This window comes from Conger conger, chromosome 9, assembly GCF_963514075.1.
Source record: "Conger conger chromosome 9, fConCon1.1, whole genome shotgun sequence".
Classification (NCBI taxonomy): domain Eukaryota; kingdom Metazoa; phylum Chordata; class Actinopteri; order Anguilliformes; family Congridae; genus Conger; species Conger conger.
Window position 1 is genome coordinate 587,650 of NC_083768.1, and position 25,540 is coordinate 613,189.

Sequence of the window (25,540 nt, forward strand, 5' to 3'; positions counted from 1 at the left end):
CTGGGTGTGGCAGGGCTGTGAGTGGCTGTCAGTGTGCTGGAGGAGGCTGGCTGAGCAGGGCTGGGCACTGTGTGTGTCAGGGAGGCTGATACGGTCACACTGGGAGCAGATGGGGCTTTATAGGGCACAGAGGATTTCTTCTGTTCAGTTTCATGTTTTAGTCTCTGAAAGTTAGTCTCAAACTGCTGTAATTTTAATTCAGATCCTTGAATCATGACAGTACCGTTGTTATATATATTGATGTTAAATTTAGGGGTGGTGTCTAGGTACAATTGCCTCATTGTTTTATTGCCGCCCATTTTCAGGTTTTTATCATCTGCACGGAGAGCAGAATGCCAGGCTTCTGGGTGCTCTGTGTAGAATAGCAGGTCTGATTTCACCTCTCTCTCATTCAGCACAGTAAAATCTGCTATGAGCGTCTCTGGAGTCTCTTTCAGTAGCCTAGCTTTGTGCCTCTTTCTCCCTGTTTCACTGCTGACTTCTTCAGGGTAGCTGATTGCTAGGTTACGCAAGCTCCGCCCACTATTCTGCTGTAGAAATGTATCCATTTCCAACTGTCAAAATGTCTGCTGCTCACTCACTCTAGCTGGACGCTAACTGGATTAGCTATTTGACTAGCTAGAAACGTATTAATTAGATAAAGAAACCTACCTATTTACTTTATCCAGGTTATTTTGTTCCTGTCTTTCCTCCTGTCTCCTTTTGTTCGTGGGATGTCCTTTTATTGTGGTTTTCTCTGATTTGTTCCACTTATCCTGTTGTTGCAGGTGACAGTTCTGTGGCCGTTGGGCTAGCTAGCTATGTTTTATTTCTGTAATATTTTGCCCTCTTTTTTCAGTTTCATGCCAAGTTCCTTTTACTGTTAAATTTACTCAAGTTGTTCCTGAGCTTTTTATATTTGATTTGAGGTATTTCTTTTCATTATACGTAACTAAAAAACAATAAAACTTTATGAAAGTTTAGCAGATCATAATCATGAGCTCTCTCTTCAGCTCTTCTCTCTCTCTCTCTCTGTGTGCAGTGTTAATGTCTCTCTCTCTCTCTCTCTCTCTCTCTCTCTCTCTCTCTCTGTGCAGTGTTAATGTCTCTCTCTCTCTCTCTCTCTCTCTCTCTCTCTCTCAGATATGAATGAGCACAGCTCCAGGAGTCACAGTCTCTTCCTGATAAATGTGAAACAGGAGAACAGTCAGACAGAGCAGAAGCTCAGTGGAAAGCTGTACCTGGTGGATCTGGCTGGGAGTGAAAAGGTACCGCACCACTGACCCCTCTCACTGACCCACACCACTGACCCCTCTCACTGACCCCTCTCACTGACCCCTCTCACTGACCCACACCACTGACCCCATTATGCATTTTAGTGTAGGGCACGGCCCCTGTGTATGCAGGTTTAACTCCAGTCCTGGAGGACCACAGTGTCTGCAGGTTTAACTCCAGTCCTGGAGGACCACAGTGTCTGCAGGTTTAACTCCAGTCCTGGAGGACCGCAGTGTCTGCAGGTTTAACTCCAGTCCTGGAGGACCACAGTGTCTGCAGGTTTAACTCCAGTCCTGGAGGGCCGCGGTGTCTGCAGGTTTAACTCCAGTCTTGGAGGGCCGCGGTGTCTGCAGGTTTAACTCCAGTCCTGGAGGGCCACAGTGTCTGCAGGTCTAACTCCAGTCTTGGAGGGCCGCGGTGTCTGCAGGTCTAACTCCAGTCTTGGAGGGCCGCGGTGTCTGCAGGTTTAACTCCAGTCCTGGAGGGCCGCGGTGTCTGCAGGTTTAACTCCAGTCCTGGAGGGCCGCAGTGTCTGCAGGTTTAACTCCAGTCCTGGAGGGCCGCGGTGTCTGCAGGTCAGGGGGCTGTGTGAGTGTGAGGTGTGTGTTTGTGGTCTCTGCAGGTCGGTAAGACAGGAGCAGAGGGCGTGGTCCTGGATGAAGCCAAGAACATCAACAAGTCCCTCTCCTCCCTCGGAATAGTCATCTCAGCCCTGGCAGACGGATCTGTGAGTACACCGCTGTGCGAGCGTGTGTGCGTATCTCTGTGCATGTGCTGCATACACTACCCTCTCCCTCTCTCACACTCTCTCTCTCGCTCTCTCTCTCTTTCTCTCGCTCTCTCTCGCTCTCTCTCTCTCTCTCCCTCTCTCTCTCTCTCTCTCTCCCCTCTCACTGTCTCTCTCTCTCTCGCTCTCTCCCCTCTCTCTCTCTCTCTCTCTCCCTCTCGCTCTCTCTCTCCCTCTCTCTCTCGCTCTCTCTCTCCCCTCTCTCTCTCGCTCTCTCCCCTCTCTCTCTCTCTCTCTCTCTCTCCTCTCTCTCTCAAATTCAAATTCAAATTCAAATTGCTTTATTGGCATGACAAAATTTGCATTTGCATTTGTATTGCCAAAGCATGGCAAGGAACATGTTAAAACAGATGAAAATAACACAGTAATATGATTATTATATAAAAAAAAAAAATAAAAAAAAAAATTAAGGATAATAATTAACAATAATAAATCTATATATACATATATATACACACATATACATGCACATGCATATTCATACACACGTATATACACATATATATATACATACATACATATAATTAGACACATCTTTCTAACATACTAATAACAAGCTAATCTAATAATAACAGTTTATATAACAGGTAAATTTAATATATGTGTGTGTGTGTGTGTGTTTGTTTTGTCACTCACTGTCTCTGAGTATGTGACATTCAGACACATATTTCACTGCAATATGTGCAGTTGTTCCCTCTCCCAAGACTATCGGCAGTTGGTTGCTCTCTTCTAGATGGAGAAAGTTGGGGATATGTTTTTTAAATTTATTAAAATATTTTTCTCTGATATTTTTGTATTTTTCACATTTTAGAAGGAAGTGCACCTCCGTTTCAACCTCACCTGTCATACAGTGACCACATATCCTCTGTTCTTTTGGTAGCCAGGACTTTTTATGTCTACCTTTTTCAATGGCTAGGTTGTGGTCACTGAGTCTGTACTTGGTAAGGAGTCGTCTCTGCTTCATATCTCGGACAGTTACAAGATATTCAGCCAATTTGTATTCCCGTTTTAGGGCCAGGTAGCAAGTAAGCTTGTTTTGTGTTTTGGTTTGGTTGTTCCAATGTTCCAGATAAATGGTTTTATTTTGTTTAGCAATTTGGTTTATTCTGATTTGTGTTTGTGAAGCAGTGCTGGCCTGAGAGATGTTCTTGTTAGATGTGAGATGATTAGTTAGTCTCAGTACCAGCTGACTTAGTGGACTCTTTTCAGGGTTCAGCTCTTGGGTTTGAAATGCGTGGAACTGCAGTGTTGTTTTGGGACTTGATTTCAGATGCATCCAGAATTTGAGTGACCTTTTTTGTATGTTTATAATCAATGGGAATCGTCCTAATTCAGCCCTGCATGCATTGTTTGGTGTTTTTTGTTGGATGTTTAAAATTGTTCTGCAGAATTCTGCATGTAGGGCTTCAATTGGATGCTTCTCCCATCTAATGTAGTCCTGTTGACTGAGTGGACCCCATACTTCACTTCCATACAGAGCAATTGGCAGGATTACACTGTCAAATATTTTTGACCAGATTCTGATTGGAATGTCAATCTGGAAGAATTTTTTTCTGATTGCATAGAAGGCTCTGCAGGGCTTTTCTTTCAGTGAATTCACTGCCAGACCAAAGTTTCCTGAGGCACTAATTTTCAGACCCAGGTAATTATAGGACAGGGTGTGTTCTAGGGCGGTGTTTCCTAGACTGAACGTGTGTCTGCTTTCCTGAGATCTTGTCTTTTTTTGGAAGATCATTATTTTAGATTTTTTATGGTTTACTGTCAGGGCCCAGTTCTGGCAGTACTGCTCTAGCAGGTCCAGATGCTGCTGTAGCCCCTGTTCAGTGGGCGACAGCAGCACCAGGTCATCTGCATAGAGGAGGAATTTAACTTGTTTAGTGTTAGGCCAGGGGCTGTAGATTGTTCCATTAACACCACTAACTCATTTATATAGATATTAAATAGAGTAGGGGACAAGTTACATCCCTGCCTAACCCCTCGCCCTTGAGTGAAGAGATCAGTCCTTTTATTGCCAATTTTTATTCCGCATTTATTATTTGTATAAATTGATTTAATTATGTCATATACTTTACCCCCTACACCGCTTTGGAGAATTTTATAATATAAACCTTCCTGCCAAATTGAATCAAATGCTTTTTTAAAGTCAATAAAGCATGTAAACATTTTTTTTTTCTTTTGTTGGTGTACATGTTGATTAATTAGGGTGTAGGGTGTAAATATGATCAGTAGTTCGGTGGTTTGGTAGAAAGCCAATTTGTCCTTTACTCAAGACATTGTGTTCGGTAAGGAAGGTCAGTATTCGGGCGTTAATAATACTGCAGAAAACCTTCCCCAGATTACTGCTTACACAAATGCCTCGGTAGTTATTTGGGTCTAGTTTGTCTCCACTCTTGTGTATTGGGGAAATAAGCCCCCAGCTCCAGTTCTCAGGGAAGCAGCCAGCTTGGAGAACGAGATTGAACAATTTGAGCAGGGCCAGCTGCAGCTCAGCGGTGCTGTGTTTAAGCATCTCTGTCCTGATGCTGTCATGGCCACAAGCTTTTCTTGGTTTCAGTTTTTTAATTTGGTCTTCTAATTCTTTAATTGAGATTTGGTAGTCAAGTGGGTTCTGATTGTTTTTGATAGTTGATTCTAGGATTTTTAGTTTTTCTTTGATTTTGTTCTGTTCCAAATTGAGATTGTTTGGTGATATTTGTTTATATAAGTTTTCAAAATGTGTTTTCCAGGTATTACAGTCTTGTATAGCCAGATTTTGTGTGCTCCTGTTGCTCAATTTGTGCCATTGTTCCCAGAACTGATTTTTTTCAATAGAGTCCTCAATTTCTCTGAGGGTTTGATTATAATGATTACATTTTTTGTGTCTTAAAATATTTTTATATTCTCTCAGTGTTTCAGTGTAGTTTTGACGATTTTCCAAATTGTGTGGTTCATGGTGTTTTTGGTTGGACAAGTGTCTTAATTTTTTTCTGACACTTCTGCAGTCCTCATCAAACCACGTTTCTTTTTGGGGTCTCAGGCCAGATTTCTGACTTTTGTTTTTGAGACCTGCTTTGTTGGCTGATTTATAATATATTTTGTTAATTTGGGTTACAGCTATATTTATGCCAGATTGGTTTGGTTGGAATGTTTTTGAGAGAAAGTTTTTAATCAGGTTAGTAGTCTCCGGTGAACTGATTGCCGTTTTAAATTTTACATCACTGTCATGAGCCCATTTGAACGTTTTGTTCAGCTGAAATGTTTTGCAGGGCTCAGGTTATTTGGCTATCTTTTGTCCATTTCTTTTTAAGTATACATTTATCTGACAGTGATCAGAAAGTGGTGACTGTGGTCTGACAGTGAATGCACTAATGAAGGAGGAGTCCATGTCAGTGATTGCATAATCGACTACACTAGTCCCAAGAGCTGAACAACAAGTGAACCTCCCTAAAGAGTCCCCTCTAATCCTTCCATTAAGCATGTACAGACCTAAGGATCGACAGAGGTGCACTAACTCTTTGCCATTTTTGTTTGCAGTATAATCAAGACTGTTTCTTTGGGTAGTGGTGGGGTTAAGGTAGACAGAGGATGTTCTGAAAATGTGGCTGTTGCCAGCAGAATCCACGATATCATTCTCTGATCCTGTTCTGGCATTTAAATCTCCGATCAGTAGGACATTACCCTGGGCCTGGTAATGCCTGATCTCCGAATGGAGAATTTTAAATAAATTGTCATCGAAGTATGGTGACTCTAAAGGGGGAATGTAGGCTGCACAAATGTATATGTCATTATTACATTCAATGGTGTTTTTGTTTAATTTTAGCCACATATATGTTGGTTTTCTTTCAGTTTCTAATAGATTTGATGATAGTTCCTCTTTGTACCATATCACCACCCCTCCTGAGTCTCTGCCATGTTTAATAGTGTTATGTTTTAGGGATGGAAGTAAAATTTCTCGATAGTTTGGGGGACAGTGAGTGTTTGTGTTGTCACGGCACCATGTCTCTAAGAGAACAATGATGTCATGACCAGATATGTGTGTGTGGAATTCTGAATTTGTGAATTTTCCTCTCTCTCTCTCTCTCTCTCTCTCTCTCTCTCGCTCTCTCTCTCTCTCTCTCTCGCTCTCCCTCTCTCTCTCCCTCTCTTGCTCTCTCACTCTCTCTCTCTCGCTCTCTCTCGCTCTCCCCCCCCTCTCTCTCTCCCCCCTCTCTCTCTCTCTTGCTCTCTCTCTCTCGCTCTCCCTCTCTCTCTCCCTCTCTTGCTCTCTCGCTCTCTCTCTCTCGCTCTCTCTCGCTCTCCCCCCCCTCTCTCTCTCTCTCTCTCGCTCTCCCCCCCCCTCTCTCCCCCCCCTCTCTCTCTCTCTCTCTCTCTCTCTCTCAGACGTATGTCCCGTACAGGGACTCTAAGATGACTCGGATTCTGCAGGACTCTCTGGGGGGTAACTGCAGGACCACCATCATCATCTGCTGCTCCCCTTCTGCCTTCAACGAGGCAGAGACCAAAACCACTCTGATGTTCGGCCAGAGGTACCAACCAGTCTCTCTCTCACACGCACACTGAACACACACACACACTCACATGTATACACACACACATGCGTACACACACACACACACGCGCACACACACACACACACACTGAAAACACACACACACGCGCACACACACACACACACACACTGAAAACACACGCACTCACACACTGAAAACACACACACATACGCACACACACACTGAAAACACACACACACACACACACACACGCACACACACGCACACACACATACGCACACACACACTGAAAACACACACTGAAAACACACACACGCGCACACACACACACACACACACACTGAAAACACACACACACGCACACACACACACTCACACACTGAAAACACACACACACACACACACACACGCACATACGCACACACACACTGAAAACACACACGCGCGCACACACACACTGAAAACACACACACACACACACACACTGAAAACACACACATGGTAATATGGTAGTGATGGGTAATGATGTAATGAGGGGTAATGGTGTAATGATGTAGTGATGGGTAATGATGTAATGATGGAGTGATGGGTAATGGTGTAGTGATGGGTAATGGTGTAATGATGTAGTGATGGGTAATGGTGTAATAATGTAGTGATGGGTAATGATGTAATGATGTAGAGATGGGTAATGATGTAATGATGTAGTGATGGGTAATGGTGTAATGATGTAATGATGTAGTGATGGGTAATGGTGTAATGATGTAGTGATGGGTAATGATGTAATGATGTAGAGATGGGTAATGATGTAATGATGTAGTGATGGGTAATGGTGTAATGATGTAATGATGTAGTGATGGGTAATGATGTAGTGATGGGTAATGATGTAATGATGGGTAATGGTGTAATAATGTAGTGATGGGTAATGGTGTAATGATGTAGTGATGGGTAATGATGTAATGATGTAGAGATGGGTAATGATGTAATGATGTAGTGATGGGTACTGATGTAATGATGTAGAGATGGGTAATGATGTAATGATGTAGTGATGGGTACTGATGTAATGATGTAGTGATGGGTAATGATGTAGTGATGGGTAATGGTGTAATGATGTAGTGATGGTGTAATGATGTAGTGATGGGTAATGATGTAGTGATGGGTAATGATGTAATGATGTAGTGATGGGTAATGATGTAATGATGTAGTGATGGGTAATGGTGTAATGATGTAGTGATGGGTAATGATGTAGTGATGGGTAATGGTGTAATGATGTAGTGATGGGTAATGGTGTAATGATGTAGTGATGGGTAATGATGTAGTGATGGGTAATGATGTAATGATGTAGTGATGGGTAATGATGTAATGATGTAGTGATGGGTAATGGTGTAATGATGGAGTGATGGGTAATGATGTAGTGATGGGTAATGATGGAGTGATAGGTAATGGTGTAATGATGTAGTGATGGGTAATGATGTAGTGATGGGTAATGGTGTAATGATGTAGTGATGGGTAATGATGTAATGATGGGTAATGATGTAATGATGGGTAATGATGTAGTGATGGGTAATGATGTAATGATGTAGTGATGGGTAATGGTGTAATGATGGGTAATGATGTAGGGATGGGTAATGGTGTAATGATGGAGTGATGGGTAATGATGTAATGATGGGTAATGATGTAGTGATGGGTAATGATGTAGTGATGGGTAATGATGTAATGATGTAGTGATGGGTAATGATGTAATGGTGTAGTGATGGGTAATGATGTAGTGATGGGTAATGATGTAATGATGTAGTGATGGGTAATGATGTAGTGATGGGTAATGGTGTAATGATGTAGTGATGGGTAATGATGTAGTGATGGGTAATGATGTAATGATGGAGTGATGGGTAATGATGTAATGATGTAGTGATGGGTAATGGTGTAATGATGTAGTGATGGGTAATGATGTAGTGATGGGTAATGGTGTAATGATGTAGTGATGGGTAATGATGTAGTGATGGGTAATGATGTAATGATGGAGTGATGGGTAATGATGTAATGATGGGTAATGATGTAATGATGTAGTGATGGGTAATGATGTAGTGATAGGTAATGGTGTAATGATGTAGTGATGGGTAATGATGTAATGGTGTAGTGATGGGTAATGATGTAGTGATGGGTAATGATGTAATGATGGGTAATGATGTAATGATGTAGTGATGGGTAATGATGTAATGATGGGTAATGATGTAATGATGGGTAATGGTGTAATGATGTAGTGATGGGTAATGATGTAATGATGGGTAATGATGTAATGATGGGTAATGGTGTAGTGATGGGTAATGATGGGTAATGATGTAATGATGGGTAATGGTGTAATGATGGAGTGATGGGTAATGATGTAGTGATGGGTAATGATGGAGTGATGGGTAATGATGTAATGATGTAGTGATGGGTAATGATGTAGTGATGGGTAATGGTGTAATGATGGAGTGATGGGTAATGATGTAGTGATGGGTAATGGTGTAATGATGGAGTGATGGGTAATGATGGAATGATGGGTAATGATGGGTAATAATGGAATGATGGGTAATGGTGTAATTATGTAGTGATGGGTAATGGTGTAATGATGTAGTGATGGGTAATGATGTAGTGATGGGTAATGGTGTAATGATGTAATGATGGGTAATGATGTAATGATGTAATGATGTAATGATGTAATGATGTAGTGATGGGTAATGATGTAGTGATGGGTAATGATGTAGTGATGGGTAATGATGTAGTGATGGGTAATGATGTAATGATGTAGTGATGGGTAATGATGTAATGATGTAGTGATGGGTAATGATGTAGTGATGGGTAATGGTGCAATGATGTAGTGATGGGTAATGGTGTAATGATGTAGTGATGTGTAATGATGTAGTGATGGGTAATGGTGTAATGATGTAGTGATGGGTAATGATGTAGTGATGGGTAATGGTGTAATGATGTAGTGATGGGTAATGATGTAGTGATGGGTAATGGTGTAATGATGTAATGATGGAGTGATGGTGTAATGATGTAATGATGGAGTGATGGGTAATGGTGTAATGATGTAGTGATGGGTAATGGTGTAATGATATAATGATGGGTAATGGTGTAATGATGTAGTGATGGGTAATGGTGTAATGATGTAGTGATGGGTAATGATGTAATGATGGGTAATGGTGTAATAATGTAGTGATGGGTAATGGTGTAATGACGTAGTGATGGGTAATGATGTAATGATGTAGAGATGGGTAATGATGTAATGATGTAGTGATGGGTACTGATGTAATGATGTAGAGATGGGTAATGATGTAATGATGTAGTGATGGGTACTGATGTAATGATGTAGTGATGGGTAATGATGTAGTGATGGGTAATGGTGTAATGATGTAGTGATGGGTAATGATGTAATGATGTAGTGATGGGTAATGATGTAATGATGTAGTGATGGGTAATGATGTAATGATGGAGTGATGGGTAATGGTGTAGTGATGGGTAATGGTGTAATGATGTAGTGATGGGTAATGGTGTAATGATGTAGTGATGGGTAATGATGTAATGATGTAATGATGTAGTGATGGGTAATGATGTAGTGATGGGTAATGGTGTAATGATGTAGTGATGGGTAATGATGTAATGATGTAGTGATGGGTAATGGTGTAGTGATGGGTAATGGTGTAATGATGTAGTGATGGGTAATGATGTAATGATGTAGTGATGGGTAATGATGTAGTGATGGGTAATGGTGTAATGATGTAGTGATGGGTAATGTTGTAGTGATGGGTAATGGTGTAATGATGTAGTGATGGGTAATGGTGTAATGATGTAGTGATGGGTAATGATGTAATGATGTAGTGATGGGTAATGATGTAGTGATGGGTAATGATGTAATGATGTAGTGATGGGTAAATTAGTGATGTAGTGATGGGTAATGGTGTAATGATTGTAGTGATGGGTAATGGTGTAATGATGTAGTGATGGGTAATGATGTAGTGATGGGTAATGGTGTAGTGATGGGTAATGATGTAGTGATGGGTAATGATGTAGTGATGTAGAGATGGGTATGGTATAATGATGTAGTGATGGGTAATGGTGTAATGGTGTAGTGATGGGTAATGATGGAGTGATGGGTAATGGTGTAATGATGTAGTGATGGGTAATGATGGAGTGATGGTAATGGTTTAATGATGTAGTGATTGGGTAATGGTATAATGATGTAGTGATGGGTAATGATGTAATGATGGAGTGATGGGTAAGGTGTAATGAGTAGTGATGGGTAATGGTGTAATGGTTGTAGTGATGGGTAATGGTGTAATGATGTAGTGATGGGTAATGGTGTAATGATGTAGTGATGGGTAATGATGTACTGATGGGTAATGATGTAGTGATGGGTAATGATGTAGTGATGGGTAATGATGGGTAATGGTGTAATGATGTAGTGATGGGTAATGATGTAATGATGTAGTGATGGGTAATGATGTAATGATGTAATGATGGAGTTATGGGTAATGATGTAATGGTGTAGTGATGGGTAATGGTGTAGTGATGGGTAATGATGTAATGATGTAGTGATGGGTAATGGTGTAATGATGTAGTGATGTAGTGATGGGTAATGATGTAATGATGTAATGATGGAGTGATGGGTAATGGGTAATGATGTAATGGTGTAGTGATGGGTAATGGTGTAGTGATGGGTAATGATGTAATGATGTAGTGATGGGTAATGGTGTAATGATGTAGTGATGTAGTGATGGGTAATGATGTGTAATGGTGTAATGATGTAGTGATGGGTAATGATGTAATGATGTACTGATGGGTAATGATGTAATGATGTAATGATGGAGTTATGGGTAATGATGTAATGGTGTAGTGATGGGTAATGATGTAATGATGTAGTGATGGGTAATGGTGTAATGATGTAGTGATGTAGTGATGGGTAATGATGTAATGATGTAATGATGGAGTGATGGGTAATGGTGTAATGATGTAGTGATGGGTAATGGTGTAATGATGTAGTGATGGGTAATGATGTAATGATGGAGTGATGGGTAATGGTGTAATGATGTAGTGATGTAATGATGGAGTGATGGGTAATGGTGTAATGGTGTAGTGATGGGTAATGGTGTAGTGATGGGTAATGATGTAATGATGTAGTGATGGGTAATGGTGTAATGATGTAGTGATGGGTAATGATGTAATGATGTAGTGATGGGTAATGATGGAGTGATGGGTAATGGTGTAATGATGTAGTGATGGGTAATGATGTAATGATGGAGTGATGGGTAATGGTGTAACGATGTAGTGATGGGTAATGGTGTAATGATGTAGTGATGGGTAATGGTGTAGTGATGGGTAATGATGTAGTGATGGGTAATGATGTAGTGATGGGTAATGATGTAGTGATGGGTAATGGTGTAATGATGTAGTGATGGGTAATGATGTAGTGATGGGTAATGGTGTAGTGATGGGTAATGATGTAGTGATGGGTAATGATGTAGTGATGGGTAATGATGTAGTGATGGGTAATGATGTAATGATGTAGTGATGGGTAATGATGGAGTGATGGGTAATGATGTAATGGTGTAGTGATGGGTAATGGTGTAATGATGTAGTGATGGGTAATGATGTAATGATGGAGTGATGGGTAATGGTGTAATGATGTAGTGATGGGTAATGATGTAATGATGGAGTGATGGGTAATGGTGTAGTGATGGGTAATGGTGTAATGATGTAGTGATGGGTAATGGTGTAATGATGTAGTGATGGGTAATGATGTAATGATGTAATGATGTAGTGATGGGTAATGATGTAGTGATGGGTAATGGTGTAATGATGTAGTGATGGGTAATGGTGTAGTGATGGGTAATGGTGTAATGATGTAGTGATGGGTAATGATGTAATGATGTAATGATGTAGTGATGGGTAATGATGTAGTGATGGGTAATGGTGTAATGATGTAGTGATGGGTAATGATGTAATGATGGAGTGATGGGTAATGGTGTAGTGATGGGTAATGGTGTAATGATGTAGTGATGGGTAATGGTGTAATGATGTAGTGATGGGTAATGATGTAATGATGGAGTGATGGGTAATGGTGTAATGATGTAGTGATGGGTAATGGTGTAATGATGTAGTGATGGGTAATGGTGTAGTGATGGGTAATGGTGTAGTGATGGGTAATGATGTAGTGATGGGTAATGGTGTAATGATGTAGTGATGGGTAATGGTGTAGTGATGGGTAATGATGTAGTGATGGGTAATGATGTAGTGATGGTTAATGATGTAATGATGTAGTGATGGGTAATGATGGAGTGATGGGTAATGATGTAATGGTGTAGTGATGGGTAATGATGGAGTGATGGGTAATGGTGTAATGATGTAGTGATAGGTAATGGTGTAATGATGTAGTGATGGGTAATGATGTAATGATGTAGTGATGGGTAATGATGTAGTGATGGGTAATGATGTAATGATGGAGTGATGGGTAATGGTGTAATGATGTAGTGATGGGTAATGATGTAATGATGGAGTGATGGGTCATGGTGTAATGATGTAGTGATGGGTAATGATGTAATGATGGAGTGATGGGTAATGGTGTAGTGATGGGTAATGGTGTAATGATGTAGTGATGGGTAATGGTGTAATGATGTAGTGATGGGTAATGATGTAATGATGTAATGATGTAGTGATGGGTAATGATGTAGTGATGGGTAATGGTGTAATGATGTAGTGATGGGTAATGATGTAATGATGTAGTGATGGGTAATGGTGTAGTGATGGGTAATGGTGTAATGATGTAGTGATGGGTAATGGTGTAATGATGTAGTGATGGGTAATGATGTAATGATGTAATGATGTAATGATGTAATGATGTAGTGATGGGTAATGATGTAGTGATGGGTAATGGTGTAATGATGTAGTGATGGGTAATGTTGTAGTGATGGGTAATGGTGTAATGATGTAGTGATGGGTAATGATGTAATGATGTAGTGATGGGTAATGGTGTAATGATGTAGTGATGGGTAATGTTGTAGTGATGGGTAATGATGTAATGATGTAGTGATGGGTAATGGTGTAATGATGTAGTGATGGGTAATGATGTAATGATGTAGTGATGGGTAATGATGTAGTGATGGGTAATGATGTAATGATGTAGTGATGGGTAATGGTGTAGTGATGGGTAATGGTGTAATGATGTAGTGATGGGTAATGGTGTAATGATGTAGTGATGGGTAATGATGTAGTGATGGGTAATGGTGTAGTGATGGGTAATGATGTAGTGATGGGTAATGATGTAGTGATGGGTAATGATGTAGTGATGGGTAATGGTGTAATGATGTAGTGATGGGTAATGGTGTAATGATGTAGTGATGGGTAATGATGTAATGATGGGTAATGATGTAGTGATGTAGTGATGGGTAATGGTATAATGATGTAGTGATGGGTAATGGTGTAATGATGTAGTGATGGGTAATGATGGAGTGATGGGTAATGGTTTAATGATGTAGTGATGGGTAATGGTATAATGATGTAGTGATGGGTAATGATGTAATGATGTAGTGATGGGTAATGGTTTAATGGTGTAGTGATGGGTAATGGTGTAATGATGTAGTGATGGGTAATGGTGTAATGATGTAGTGATGGGTAATGATGTAGTGATGGGTAATGATGTAGTGATGGGTAATGATGTAGTGATGGGTAATGATGGGTAATGGTGTAATGATGTAGTGATGGGTAATGATGTAATGATGTAGTGATGGGTAATGATGTAATGATGTAATGATGGAGTTATGGGTAATGATGTAATGGTGTAGTGATGGGTAATGGTGTAGTGATGGGTAATGATGTAGTGATGGGTAATGGTGTAATGATGTAGTGATGGGTAATGATGTAATGATGTAATGATGGAGTGATGGGTAATGGTGTAATGATGTAGTGATGGGTAATGGTGTAATGATGTAGTGATGGGTAATGATGTAATGATGGAGTGATGGGTAATGGTGTAATGATGTAGTGATGGGTAATGGTGTAATGGTGTAGTGATGGGTAATGGTGTAGTGATGGGTAATGATGTAATGATGTAGTGATGGGTAATGGTGTAATGATGTAGTGATGGGTAATGATGCAATGATGTAATGATGGAGTGATGGGTAATGGTGTAGTGATGGGTAATGGTGTAATGATGTAGTGATGGGTAATGGTGTAAGGATGTAGTGATGGGTAATGATGTAATGATGTAGTGATGGGTAATGGTGTAATGATGTAGTGATGGGTAATGGTGTAGTGATGGGTAATGATGTAGTGATGGGTAATGATGTAGTGATGGGTAATGGTGTAATGATGTAGTGATGGGTAATGGTGTAGTGATGGGTAATGATGTAGTGATGGGTAATGATGTAGTGATGGGTAATGGTGTAATGATGTAGTGATGGGTAATGATGTAGTGATGGGTAATGGTGTAGTGATGGGTAATGATGTAGTGATGGGTAATGATGTAGTGATGGGTAATGATGTAGTGATGGGTAATGATGTAATGATGTAGTGATGGGTAATGATGGAGTGATGGGTAATGATGTAATGGTGTAGTGATGGGTAATGGTGTAGTGATGGGTAATGGTGTAATGATGTAGTGATGGGTAATGGTGTAATGATGTAGTGATGGGTAATGATGTAATGATGTAGTGATGGGTAATGATGTAGTGATGGGTAATGATGTAATGATGGAGTGATGGGTAATGGTGTAATGATGTAGTGATGGGTAATGATGTAATGATGGAGTGATGGGTAATGGTGTAATGATGTAGTGATGGGTAATGATGTAATGATGGAGTGATGGGTAATGGTGTAGTGATGGGTAATGGTGTAATGATGTAGTGATGGGTAATGGTGTAATGATGTAGTGATGGGTAATGATGTAATGATGTAATGATGTAGTGATGGGTAATGATGTAGTGATGGGTAATGGTGTAATGATGTAGTGATGGGTAATGATGTAATGATGTAGTGATGGGTAATGATGTAGTGATGGGTAATGATGTAATGATGTAGTGATGGGTAGTGATGTAATGATGTAGTGATGGGTAATGATGGAGTGATGGGTAGTGGTGTAATGATGTAGTGATGGGTAATGATGTAATGATGGAGTGATGGGTAATGGTGTAATGATGTAGTGATGGGTAATGGTGTAATGATGTAGTGATGGGTAATGGTGTAGTGATGGGTAATGATGTAGTGATGGGTAATGATGTAGTGATGGGTAATGATGTAGTGATGGGTAATGGTGTAATGATGTAGTGATGGGTAATGATGTAGTGATGGGTAATGGTGTAGTGATGGGTAATGATGTAGTGATGGGTAATGATGTAGTGATGGGTAATGATGTAGTGATGGGTAATGATGTAATGATGTAGTGATGGGTAATGATGGAGTGATGGGTAATGATGTAATGGTGTAGTGATGGGTAATGGTGTAGTGATGGGTAATGGTGTAATGATGTAGTGATGGGTAATGATGTAATGATGTAGTGATGGGTAATGATGTAATGATGTAGTGATGGGTAATGATGTAATGATGGAGTGATGGGTAATGGTGTAATGATGTAGTGATGGGTAATGATGTAATGATGGAGTGATGGGTAATGGTGTAGTGATGGGTAATGGTGTAATGGTGTAGTGATGGGTAATGGTGTAATGATGTAGTGATGGGTAATGATGTAATGATGTAATGATGTAGTGATGGGTAATGATGTAGTGATGGGTAATGGTGTAATGATGTAGTGATGGGTAATGATGTAATGATGTAGTGATGGGTAATGGTGTAGTGATGGGTAATGGTGTAATGATGTAGTGATGGGTAATGGTGTAATGATGTAGTGATGGGTAATGATGTAATGATGTAATGATGTAGTGATGGGTAATGATGTAGTGATGGGTAATGGTGTAATGATGTAGTGATGGGTAATGTTGTAGTGATGGGTAATGGTGTAATGATGTAGTGATGGGTAATGGTGTAATGATGTAGTGATGGGTAATGATGTAATGATGTAGTGATGGGTAATGATGTAGTGATGGGTAATGATGTAATGATGTAGTGATGGGTAATGGTGTAGTGATGGGTAATGGTGTAATGATGTAGTGATGGGTAATGGTGTAATGATGTAGTGATGGGTAATGATGGAGTGATGGGTAATGATGTAGTGATGGGTAATGGTGTAATGATGTAGTGATGGGTAATGGTGTAATGATGTAGTGATGGGTAATGATGTAATGATGGGTAATGATGTAGTGATGGGTAATGATGTAGTGATGTAATGATGTAGTGATGGGTAATGATGTAGTGATGGGTAATGATGTAATGATGTAGTGATGGGTAATGATGTAATGATGGAGTGATGGGTAATGATGTAATGGTGTAGTGATGGGTAATGGTGTAATGATGTTGTGATGGGTAATGGTGTAATGATGTAGTGATGGGTAATGATGTAATGATGGAGTGATGGGTAATGATGTAGTGATGGGTAATGATGTAATGATGGAGTGATGGGTAATGATGTAGTGATGGGTAATGATGTAATGATGTAGTGATGGGTAATGGTGTAGTGATGGGTAATGATGGAGTGATGGGTAATGATGTAATGATTTAGTGATGGGTAATGATGTAATGATGTCGTGATGGGTAATGATGTAATGATGTCGTGATGGGTAATGATGGAGTGATGGGTAATGATGTAATGATGGGTAATGATGTAATGATGTAGTGATGGGTAATGGTGTAATGATGTAGTGATGGGTAATGTTGTAGTGATGGGTAATGGTGTAATGATGTAGTGATGGGTAATGGTGTAATGATGTAGTGATGGGTAATGATGTAATGATGTAGTGATGGGTAATGATGTAGTGATGGGTAATGATGTAATGATGTAGTGATGGGTAATGGTGTAGTGATGGGTAATGGTGTAATGATGTAGTGATGGGTAATGGTGTAGTGATGGGTAAAGGTGTAGTGATGGGTAATGATGTAGTGATGGGTAATGATGTAGTGATGGGTAATGATGTATTGATGGGTAATGGTGTAATGATGTAGTGATGGGTAATGGTGTAATGATGTAGTGATGGGTAATGATGTAATGATGGGTAATGATGTAGTGATGGGTAATGATGTAGTGATGGGTAATGATGTATTGATGTAGTGATGGGTAATGATGTAATGATGGAGTGATGGGTAATGATGTAATGGTGTAGTGATGGGTAATGGTGTAATGATGTAGTGATGGGTAATGGTGTAATGATGTAGTGATGGGTAATGATGTAATGATGGAGTGATGGGTAATGATGTAGTGATGGGTAATGATGTAATGATGTAGTGATGGGTAATGGTGTAGTGATGGGTAATGATGGAGTGATGATTTTGGGTGTTTGTGATGTCATGCGTGCGGCCCGGTGTGTGTGTGTGCGCAGGGCGAAGACCATTAAGAACAGTGTGTGTGTGAACATGGAGCTCACCGCCGAACAGTGGAAGAAGAAGTATGAACGGGAGAAGGAGCGAAACAAGACCTTACGCAACAACGTCACCTGGCTGGAGGCTGAGCTGAACCGCTGGAGAAGTGGTGAGCTTTGTGTGTGTGAGTGTGTGTGTGTGAGTGTGTGTGTGTGTGAGTGTGAGTGTGAGTGTGAGTGTGAGTGTGAGTGTGAGTGTGAGTGTGAGTGTGAGTTCAGTGTGTGTGTGTGTTCAGTGTGTGTGTGTGTGTGTGTTCTGTGTGTTCAGTGTGTGTGTGTGTGTGTTCTGTGTGTTCAGTGTGTGTGTGTGTGTGTGTTTGTCTGAAACCCTGCACTATGTGTGTTTGTGTGTGTGAAACCCTGCAGTGTGCGCGTGTGCGTGTGTCTGGGACCTTACGCTGTGTGTTTCTGAATTCTTGTGCTGTTGGGCTTTTGGGTATTGGGGTATTGGGGTGTTGGGTTGTTTGGGTATTGAGGTGTTGGGTTGTTCAGTGTGTGTGAGTGTGTTCAGTGTGTGTGTGTGTGTGTGTGTTCAGTGTGTGTGTTCAGTGTGTGTTCAGTGTGGGTGTGAGTGTGTGAGTCTGTGTGTGTGAGTGAGTTCAGTGTGTGTGTTCAGTGTGTGTGAGAGTGTGAGTGTTTGTGTGTTCAGTGTGTGAGTATGTTCAGTGTGTGTTCAGTGTGTGTGTGAGTGTGTTCAGTGTGTGTGAGTATGTTCAGTGAGTGTGTTCAGTGTGTGAGTGTGTTCAGTGTGGGTGTGAGTGTGTGAGTCTGTGTGTGTGAGTGTCCGTGTGAGTGTGTGGGTGTTCACTGTGTGTGTTCAGTGTGTGTGAGTGCGTGTGAGTGTGTGTGTGTGTTCAGTGTGTGTGTGTGTGTGTGTGTTCAGTATGTGTGTTTAGTGTGTGTGTGTGTTCAGTATGTGTGTTCAGTGTGTGTGTGTGAGTGTGTGTGTTCAGTGTGTGTGTTCTGTGTGTGTGTGTGAGTGTGTTCAGTGTGTGTGTGAGTGTGTGTGTGTGTGTGTTCAGTCTGTGTTTTCAGTCTGTGTGAGTGTGTGTGTGTGTTCAGTGTGAGTGTGAGTGTGTTCAGTGTGTGTGTGTGTGTGTGAGTGTGTTCAGTGTGTGTGTGTGTTCAGTGTGTGTGAGTGTGTGTGTTCAGTGTGTGTGAGTGTGCGTGTGAGTGTGTGGGTGTTCAGTGTGTGTGTTCAATGTGTGTGTGAGTGTGCGTGTGCATGTGAGTGTGTGTGTGTGTTCAGTATGTGTGTTCAGTGTGTGTGTGTGAGTGTGTGTGTTCAGTGTGTGTGAGTGTGTGTGTGTTCAGTCTGTGTGTTCAGTCTATGTGAGTGTGTGTGTTCAGTGTGAGTGTGAGTGTGTTCAGTGTGTGTGTGTGTGAGTGTGTTCAGTGTGTGTGTGTGTTTTCAGTGTTTGAGTGTGTGTGTTCAGTGTGTGTTCATGTTCAGTGTGAGTGTGTGTGTGAGTGTGTTCAGTGTGTGTGTTCAGTGTGTGTTCAATGTGTGTGTTCAATGTGTGTGTTCAGTGTGTGTGAGTGTGCGTGTGAGTGTGTGTGTGTTCAGTGTGTGTGTGTGTGTTCAGTATGTGTGTGTGTGTGTTCAGTGTGTGTGTGTGTTCAGTATGTGTGTTCAGTGTGTGTGTGTGTGAGAGTGTGTGTTCAGTGTGTGAGTGTGTTCTGTGTGTGAGTGTGTTCAGTGTGTGTGTTCAGTGTGTGTGAGAGTGTGTGTGTTCAGTCTGTGTGAGTGTGTGTGTGTTCAGTGTGAGTGTGTTCAGTGTGAGTGTGTTCAGTGTGTGTGTGTTCAGTGTGTGTGAGTGTGTTCTGTGTGTGTGTGTTCTGTGTGTGAGTGTGTTCAGTGTGTGTGTTCAGTGTGTGTGAGTGTGTGTGTGTTCAGTCTGTGTGTTCAGTCTGTGTGAGTGTGAGTGTGTTCAGTGTGTGAGTGTGTTCAGTGTGTGTGTGAGTGTGTGTGTTCAGTGTGTGTGAGTGTGTTCTGTGTGTGTGTGTTCTGTGTGTGAGTGTGTTCAGTGTGTGTGAGTGTGTGTGTGTGTTCAGTCTGTGTGTTCAGTCTGTGTGAGTGTGTTCAGTGTGTGAGTGTGTGAGTGTGTTCAGTGTGTGTGTGTGTGTGTTTTCAGTGTGTGTGTGTGTTCTGTGTGTTCAGTGTGTGTGTGTGTGTGTGTGTGTGTGTGTGTGTGTGTTTTTTTTCTGAAACCCTGCACTATGTGTGTTTGTGTGTGTGAAACCCTGCAGTGTGCGTGTGTGCGTGTGTGTGCGTGTGTCTGGAACCCTACGCTGTGTGTTTCTGAATTCCTGCGCTGTTGGGCTTTTGGGTATTGGGGTGTGGGGTGTTGGGTGTTGGGTTGTTGGAGTGTTGGGGTGTTGGGCTGTTGGGTGTTGGGTTGTTGTGGTGTTGGACAGTTGGGTATTGGGCTGTCGGGTGTTGGGCTGTTGGGTTGTTGGGGTGTTGGGTATTAGGGTTTTGGGTTGTTGGTTGTTGGGTTGTTGAGGTGTTGGGGTGTTTGGCTGTTGGGTGCTGGGCTGATCTCGGTGGCGCCCCCTGCAGGTGAGAGTGTCCCGGCGGATGAGCAGTTTGATAAGGAGAAGGCCAGCGCAGAGTTCCAGGCTCTGGACAACGTGCCGAACAACGAGAAGCCTGCCCCCACGCAGGTCCCAGGCGTCAGGCTCAGCGACAACGAGAAGGGGAAGTGCGAGGAAGAGATCGCCAAGCTGTACAAACAGCTGGATGACAAGGTGAGGGTGCCCCCTGTGGCCGGGAGGAGTATTTCACAGAAACTGCACTGAGTTGTCTTACACAGCTATAGTTCTGATCTGATCTGGGATTGGTGTGTGTGTGTGTGTGTGTGTGTGTGTGTGTGTGTGTCTCTCTGTAGGACGATGAGATTAACCAGCAGAGTCAGCTCGCTGAGAAGCTGAAGGAGCAGATGCTGGATCAGGAGGAGGTGAGTGACAGCCAGTCCATCCATCAGAGCTGATGATTATGACATGGCATCCTGTCTGTGGAGAGTGACAGGTGTGTGTGTGTGTGTGTGTGTGTGTTGGGGCGGCCTGTAGTGTAGTGGTTAAGGTAAATGACTGGGACACGCAATGTTGGTGGTTCTAATACCGGTGTAGTCACAATAAGATCAGCACAGCCGTTGGGCTCTTGAGCAAGGCCCTTAACCCTGCATTGCTCCAGGGGAGGATTGTCTCCTGCTTAGTCTTATCAACTGGTACGTCGCTCTGTCAAATTCCAGTAATGTGTGTGTGTGATGTGTGTGTGATGTGTGTGTGATGTGTGTGTGATGTGTGTGTGTGTGATGTGTGTGTGCAGCTCCTGGCCTGCTCTCGGAAGGACTACGACTCCCTGCAGGCCGAGCTGAACCGGCTGCAGATGGAGAACGAGGCGTCGAAGGAGGAGGTGAAGGAGGTGCTGCAGGCCCTGGAGGAGCTGGCCGTGAACTACGACCAGAAGGGCCAGGAGGTGGAGGACAAGAGCCTGGAGCTTGAGGCCCTGAGCGACGAGCTCAACGAGAAATCGGTGAGATTTACCCCCGGGACCAGAGTTACCACTGAGCCTTGACCAGCCCCGACCAGCCCAGACCAGCCCCGACCAGCCCCGACCAGCCCCGACCAGCCCAGACCAGCCCAGACCAGCCCAGACCAGACCAGACCAGCCCCGACCAGCCCAGACCAGCCCAGACCAGACCAGACCAGCCCAGACCAGCCCAGACCAGCCCAGACCAGCCCAGACCAGACCAGCCCAGCCCAGACCAGCCCAGACCAGCCCCGACCAGCCCAGACCAGACCAGCCCAGCCCAGCCCAGACCAGCCCAGACCAGCCCAGACCAGCCCAGACCAGCCCAGACCAGCCCAGACCAGACCAGCCCAGCCCAGACCAGCCCAGACCAGCCCCGACCAGCCCAGACCAGACCAGCCCAGCCCAGCCCAGCCCAGCCCAGACCAGCCCAGACCAGCCCAGACCAGACCAGACCAGACCAGACCAGCCCCACTTGATGGTTTCTCTCCCCACCAGGGAGTCGTTTCCCTGTGCTGTCTGGGGGCTCAGGGCTGGTGTTTCTCTGTTCCAGTGCGTGCTTGCCTCCATCGACTCTGAGCTGCAGAAGCTGAAGGAGATGACCAGCCACCAGAAGAAGAGGGTGACGGAGATGATGTCATCACTCCTGAAGGACCTGGCGGAAATCGGCATCGCCGTGGGCAGCAATGACATCAAAGTAAGCCCCACCCATCTCACGACCAGGGGGCATGGTCCTGGTTTTCCTGACTGTTATATGCTTAATCTTTTTAATTCTATATACACTCAGTGAGCACTTTATCAGGTATTTATTAGACTTATATTTTAGACTCAAGGCGTTTTTTGCCCACAGAACTTCAGCTTACTGAATGTTTTTATTGCACCATTCACTGCAAACGCTAGAGACGCTTGTACGTGAAAATCCCAGGAGATCAGCAGTTCCTCTAACCACCCTGTCTGGCACCAACAATCATTCCACAGTCAAAGTCACTTAGATCACATTTCTTCCCTATTCTGACATTTGGTCTGAAACACAGCTGAACCTCTTGACCACATCTGTATGCTTTTATGCATTTACTTGCTGGCACATGATTGATTGATTGATTAAATATTTGCATTAACAAGCTGGTGTACTGGTCTACAGGTCTACCTAATAAAGTGATCACTTAGTGCATATCTGGGGTGACTTGTATTTGCTTCATTGTTGAAGATTCTCTTCTGTTATCAGCTGTCAAAGCGTTATTGTGTGTCTGTGCTTGTCTGTGCTTGTCTGTGCTTGTGTGTGTTTCTTTTTCCTGTATGTGTCTGTGTGCTTGTTTTTAATATCTTAAAAGTATTTCCTGATTAGTCACAAAGAATCAGGGGAACATCCCTGCAGAGTGACAGGGTTGTTGTGATTGGCTGTCCCCTGCAGCGGGAGGGCAGTGGGTGTGTTGTGATTGGCTGTCTCCTGCAGCAGCAGCAGGGCAGCGGGCTGATTGATGAGGAGTTCACGGTGGTGCGTCTCTACATCAGTAAGATGAAGTCTGAGGTGAAGACGATGGTGAAGCGCTGCAGGCAGCTGGAGTCTGCGCAGACGCAGAGCAGCCAGAGCCTGGAGCAGGCCGAGAGGGAGCTGGCTGCGTGCCAGCTGCGCATATCACAGGTACACTGCACAGCTGCGCATATCACAGGTACGCATCACACCTGCGCATATCACAGGTACGCATCACACCTGCGCATATCACAGGTACGCATCACACCTGCGCATCACAGGTACGCATCACACCTGCGCATATCACAGGTACGCATCACACCTGCGCATATCACAGGTACGCATCACACCTGCGCATATCACAGGTACGCATCACACCTGCGCATATCACAGGTACACATCACACCTGCGCATATCACAGGTACGCATCACACCTGCGCATATCACAGGTACGCATCACACCTGCGCATATCACAGGTACGCATCACACCTGCGCATATCACAGGTACGCATCACACCTGCGCATCACAGGTACGCATCACACCTGCGCATATCACAGGTATGCTGCACACCTGCGCATATCACAGGTACACATCACACCTGCGCATATCACAGGTATGCTGCACATCACCTGCGCAAATGGCCATGGTATGGGTGGAATGATCCAGTTTGAGGAAGAAGTGCGTTAGTGTGAACACACGCTCCCGCTCCCCAAAATATGAACAACCCCTGAACAACCCCTGAACAACCCCTGAACAACCCCTGAACAACCCCTGAACAACCCCTGAACAACCCCTGAACAACCCCTGCTTATATTTTAATCTTTGGCAAATAACCCGACCCCTCCGCCTGCAGCACGAGGCCAAAATCAGGTCCCTGACGGAGAGCCTGCAGAACGCCGAGCAGAAGAAGAGACAGCTGGAGGAGAACGTGGACTCCCTGAGCGAGGAGCTGGTGAAGATCAGCGCCCATGGTAACCCAGTGCTTATAAACCTGTTAAAAACCAGCGCCCATGGTAACCCAGCGGTTATAAACCTGTTAAAAACCAGTGCCCATGGTAACCCAGTGCTTATAAACCTGTTTAAAACCAGTGCCCATGGTAACCCAGTGCTTATAAACCTGTTAAAAACCAGTGCCCATGGTAACCCAGTGCTTATGAACCTGTTAAAAACCAGTGCCCATGGTAACCCAGTGCTTATGAACCTGTTAAAAACCAGTGCCCATGGTAACCCAGTGCTTATAAACCTGTTAAAAACCAGTGCCCATGGTAACCCAGTGCTTATAAACCTGTTAAAAATCACCTGTGTATTTGTGTGTTATAAGCACCCCCTAGTGTTGAGCAGGGGAATGACAGTGAGATGTTTCCTCACAGAGAAAGTCCAGGCCATGGAGAAGGAGAGTGAGGCTCAGACAGCCAATGAAGTGAAGGTATGAGCAGCGATTACCGCACAGCTGAACACTGAAATGCCCCTTGCCTGCATAATGTCCCTCCTGTTACAGAGCAACACTGCAGTGTTTATTAACGAAGAGTTAACAAAAGCAATATGTCAAGGGACAAACTGAACAATTGGGGGAAAAAACTGGTTTTACTTCACATTGAGTGAATATCAGAAATCAAGAGATGCAGGAAGTGCATTGAAAGGATAAATGTTTCCCCTATGGTATGGATGGTCCCCTTTGGTTTGGGCTACAGGAAGTGTGTAACTGTTTTAATGTTTCCCCTTTGGTGTGAGCTACAGGAAGTGTTACAGGTAAAATGGTAAATGTCTGATATAGCGCCTTTATCCAAAGCGCTGTACAATTGATGCTTCTCATTCACCCATTCATACACACTCACACACCAATGGCGATGGGCTGCCATGCAAGGCACCGACCAGCTCGTCAGGAGCTTTTAGCTCAGGGCCCTGGGTGGCCCATTGCTTAATGATTCCCCTGTGTTTTGGGCTGCAGGAGGCGTGTTACGGGTAAATGATTCCCCTGTGTTTTGGGCTGCAGGAGGCGTGTTACGGGTAAATGATTCCCCTGTGTTTTGGGCTGCAGGAGGCGTGTCACGGGTAAATGATTCCCCTGTGTTTTGGGCTGCAGGAGGCGTGTCACGGGTAAATGATTCCCCTGTGTTTTGGGCTGCAGAAGGCGTGTTACGGGTAAATGATTCCCCTGTGTTTCGGGCTGCAGGAGGCGTGTTACGGGTAAATGATTCCCCTGCGTTTTGGGCTGCAGGAGGCGTGTTACAGGTAAATGATTCCCCTGTGTTTTGGGCTGCAGGAGGCGTGTCACGGGTAAATGATTCCCCTGTGTTTTGGGCTGCAGAAGGCGTGTTACGGGTAAATGATTCCCCTGTGTTTTGGGCTGCAGGAGGCGTGTTACGGGTAAATGATTCCCCTGCGTTTTGGGCTGCAGGAGGCGTGTTACAGGTAAATGATTCCCCTGCGTTTTGGGCTGCAGGAGGCGTGTTACGGGTAAATGATTCCCCTGCGTTTTGGGCTGCAGGAGGCGTGTTAC

The 25,540-nt window shown here is 43.4% G+C and overlaps 1 protein-coding gene across 2 annotated transcripts in view; it reads left to right on the forward strand.

Moving 5' to 3' along the window:
* LOC133136522 (kinesin-1 heavy chain-like) overlaps positions 1-25,540 on the forward strand; it is a 46,293-nt gene that overhangs the window by 13,384 nt on the left and 7,369 nt on the right. For both annotated transcript variants that reach the window (XM_061254087.1, XM_061254086.1), the window contains exons 8-18: positions 1,123-1,247; positions 1,877-1,981; positions 6,401-6,546; positions 17,994-18,142; positions 20,596-20,783; positions 20,924-20,992; positions 21,364-21,570; positions 22,121-22,264; positions 23,021-23,209; positions 23,894-24,011; positions 24,411-24,466. In XM_061254087.1, coding sequence (XP_061110071.1) covers positions 1,123-1,247; positions 1,877-1,981; positions 6,401-6,546; positions 17,994-18,142; positions 20,596-20,783; positions 20,924-20,992; positions 21,364-21,570; positions 22,121-22,264; positions 23,021-23,209; positions 23,894-24,011; positions 24,411-24,466 — 1,496 coding nt within the window. The remainder of the gene's footprint in view (positions 1-1,122; positions 1,248-1,876; positions 1,982-6,400; positions 6,547-17,993; positions 18,143-20,595; positions 20,784-20,923; positions 20,993-21,363; positions 21,571-22,120; positions 22,265-23,020; positions 23,210-23,893; positions 24,012-24,410; positions 24,467-25,540) is intronic.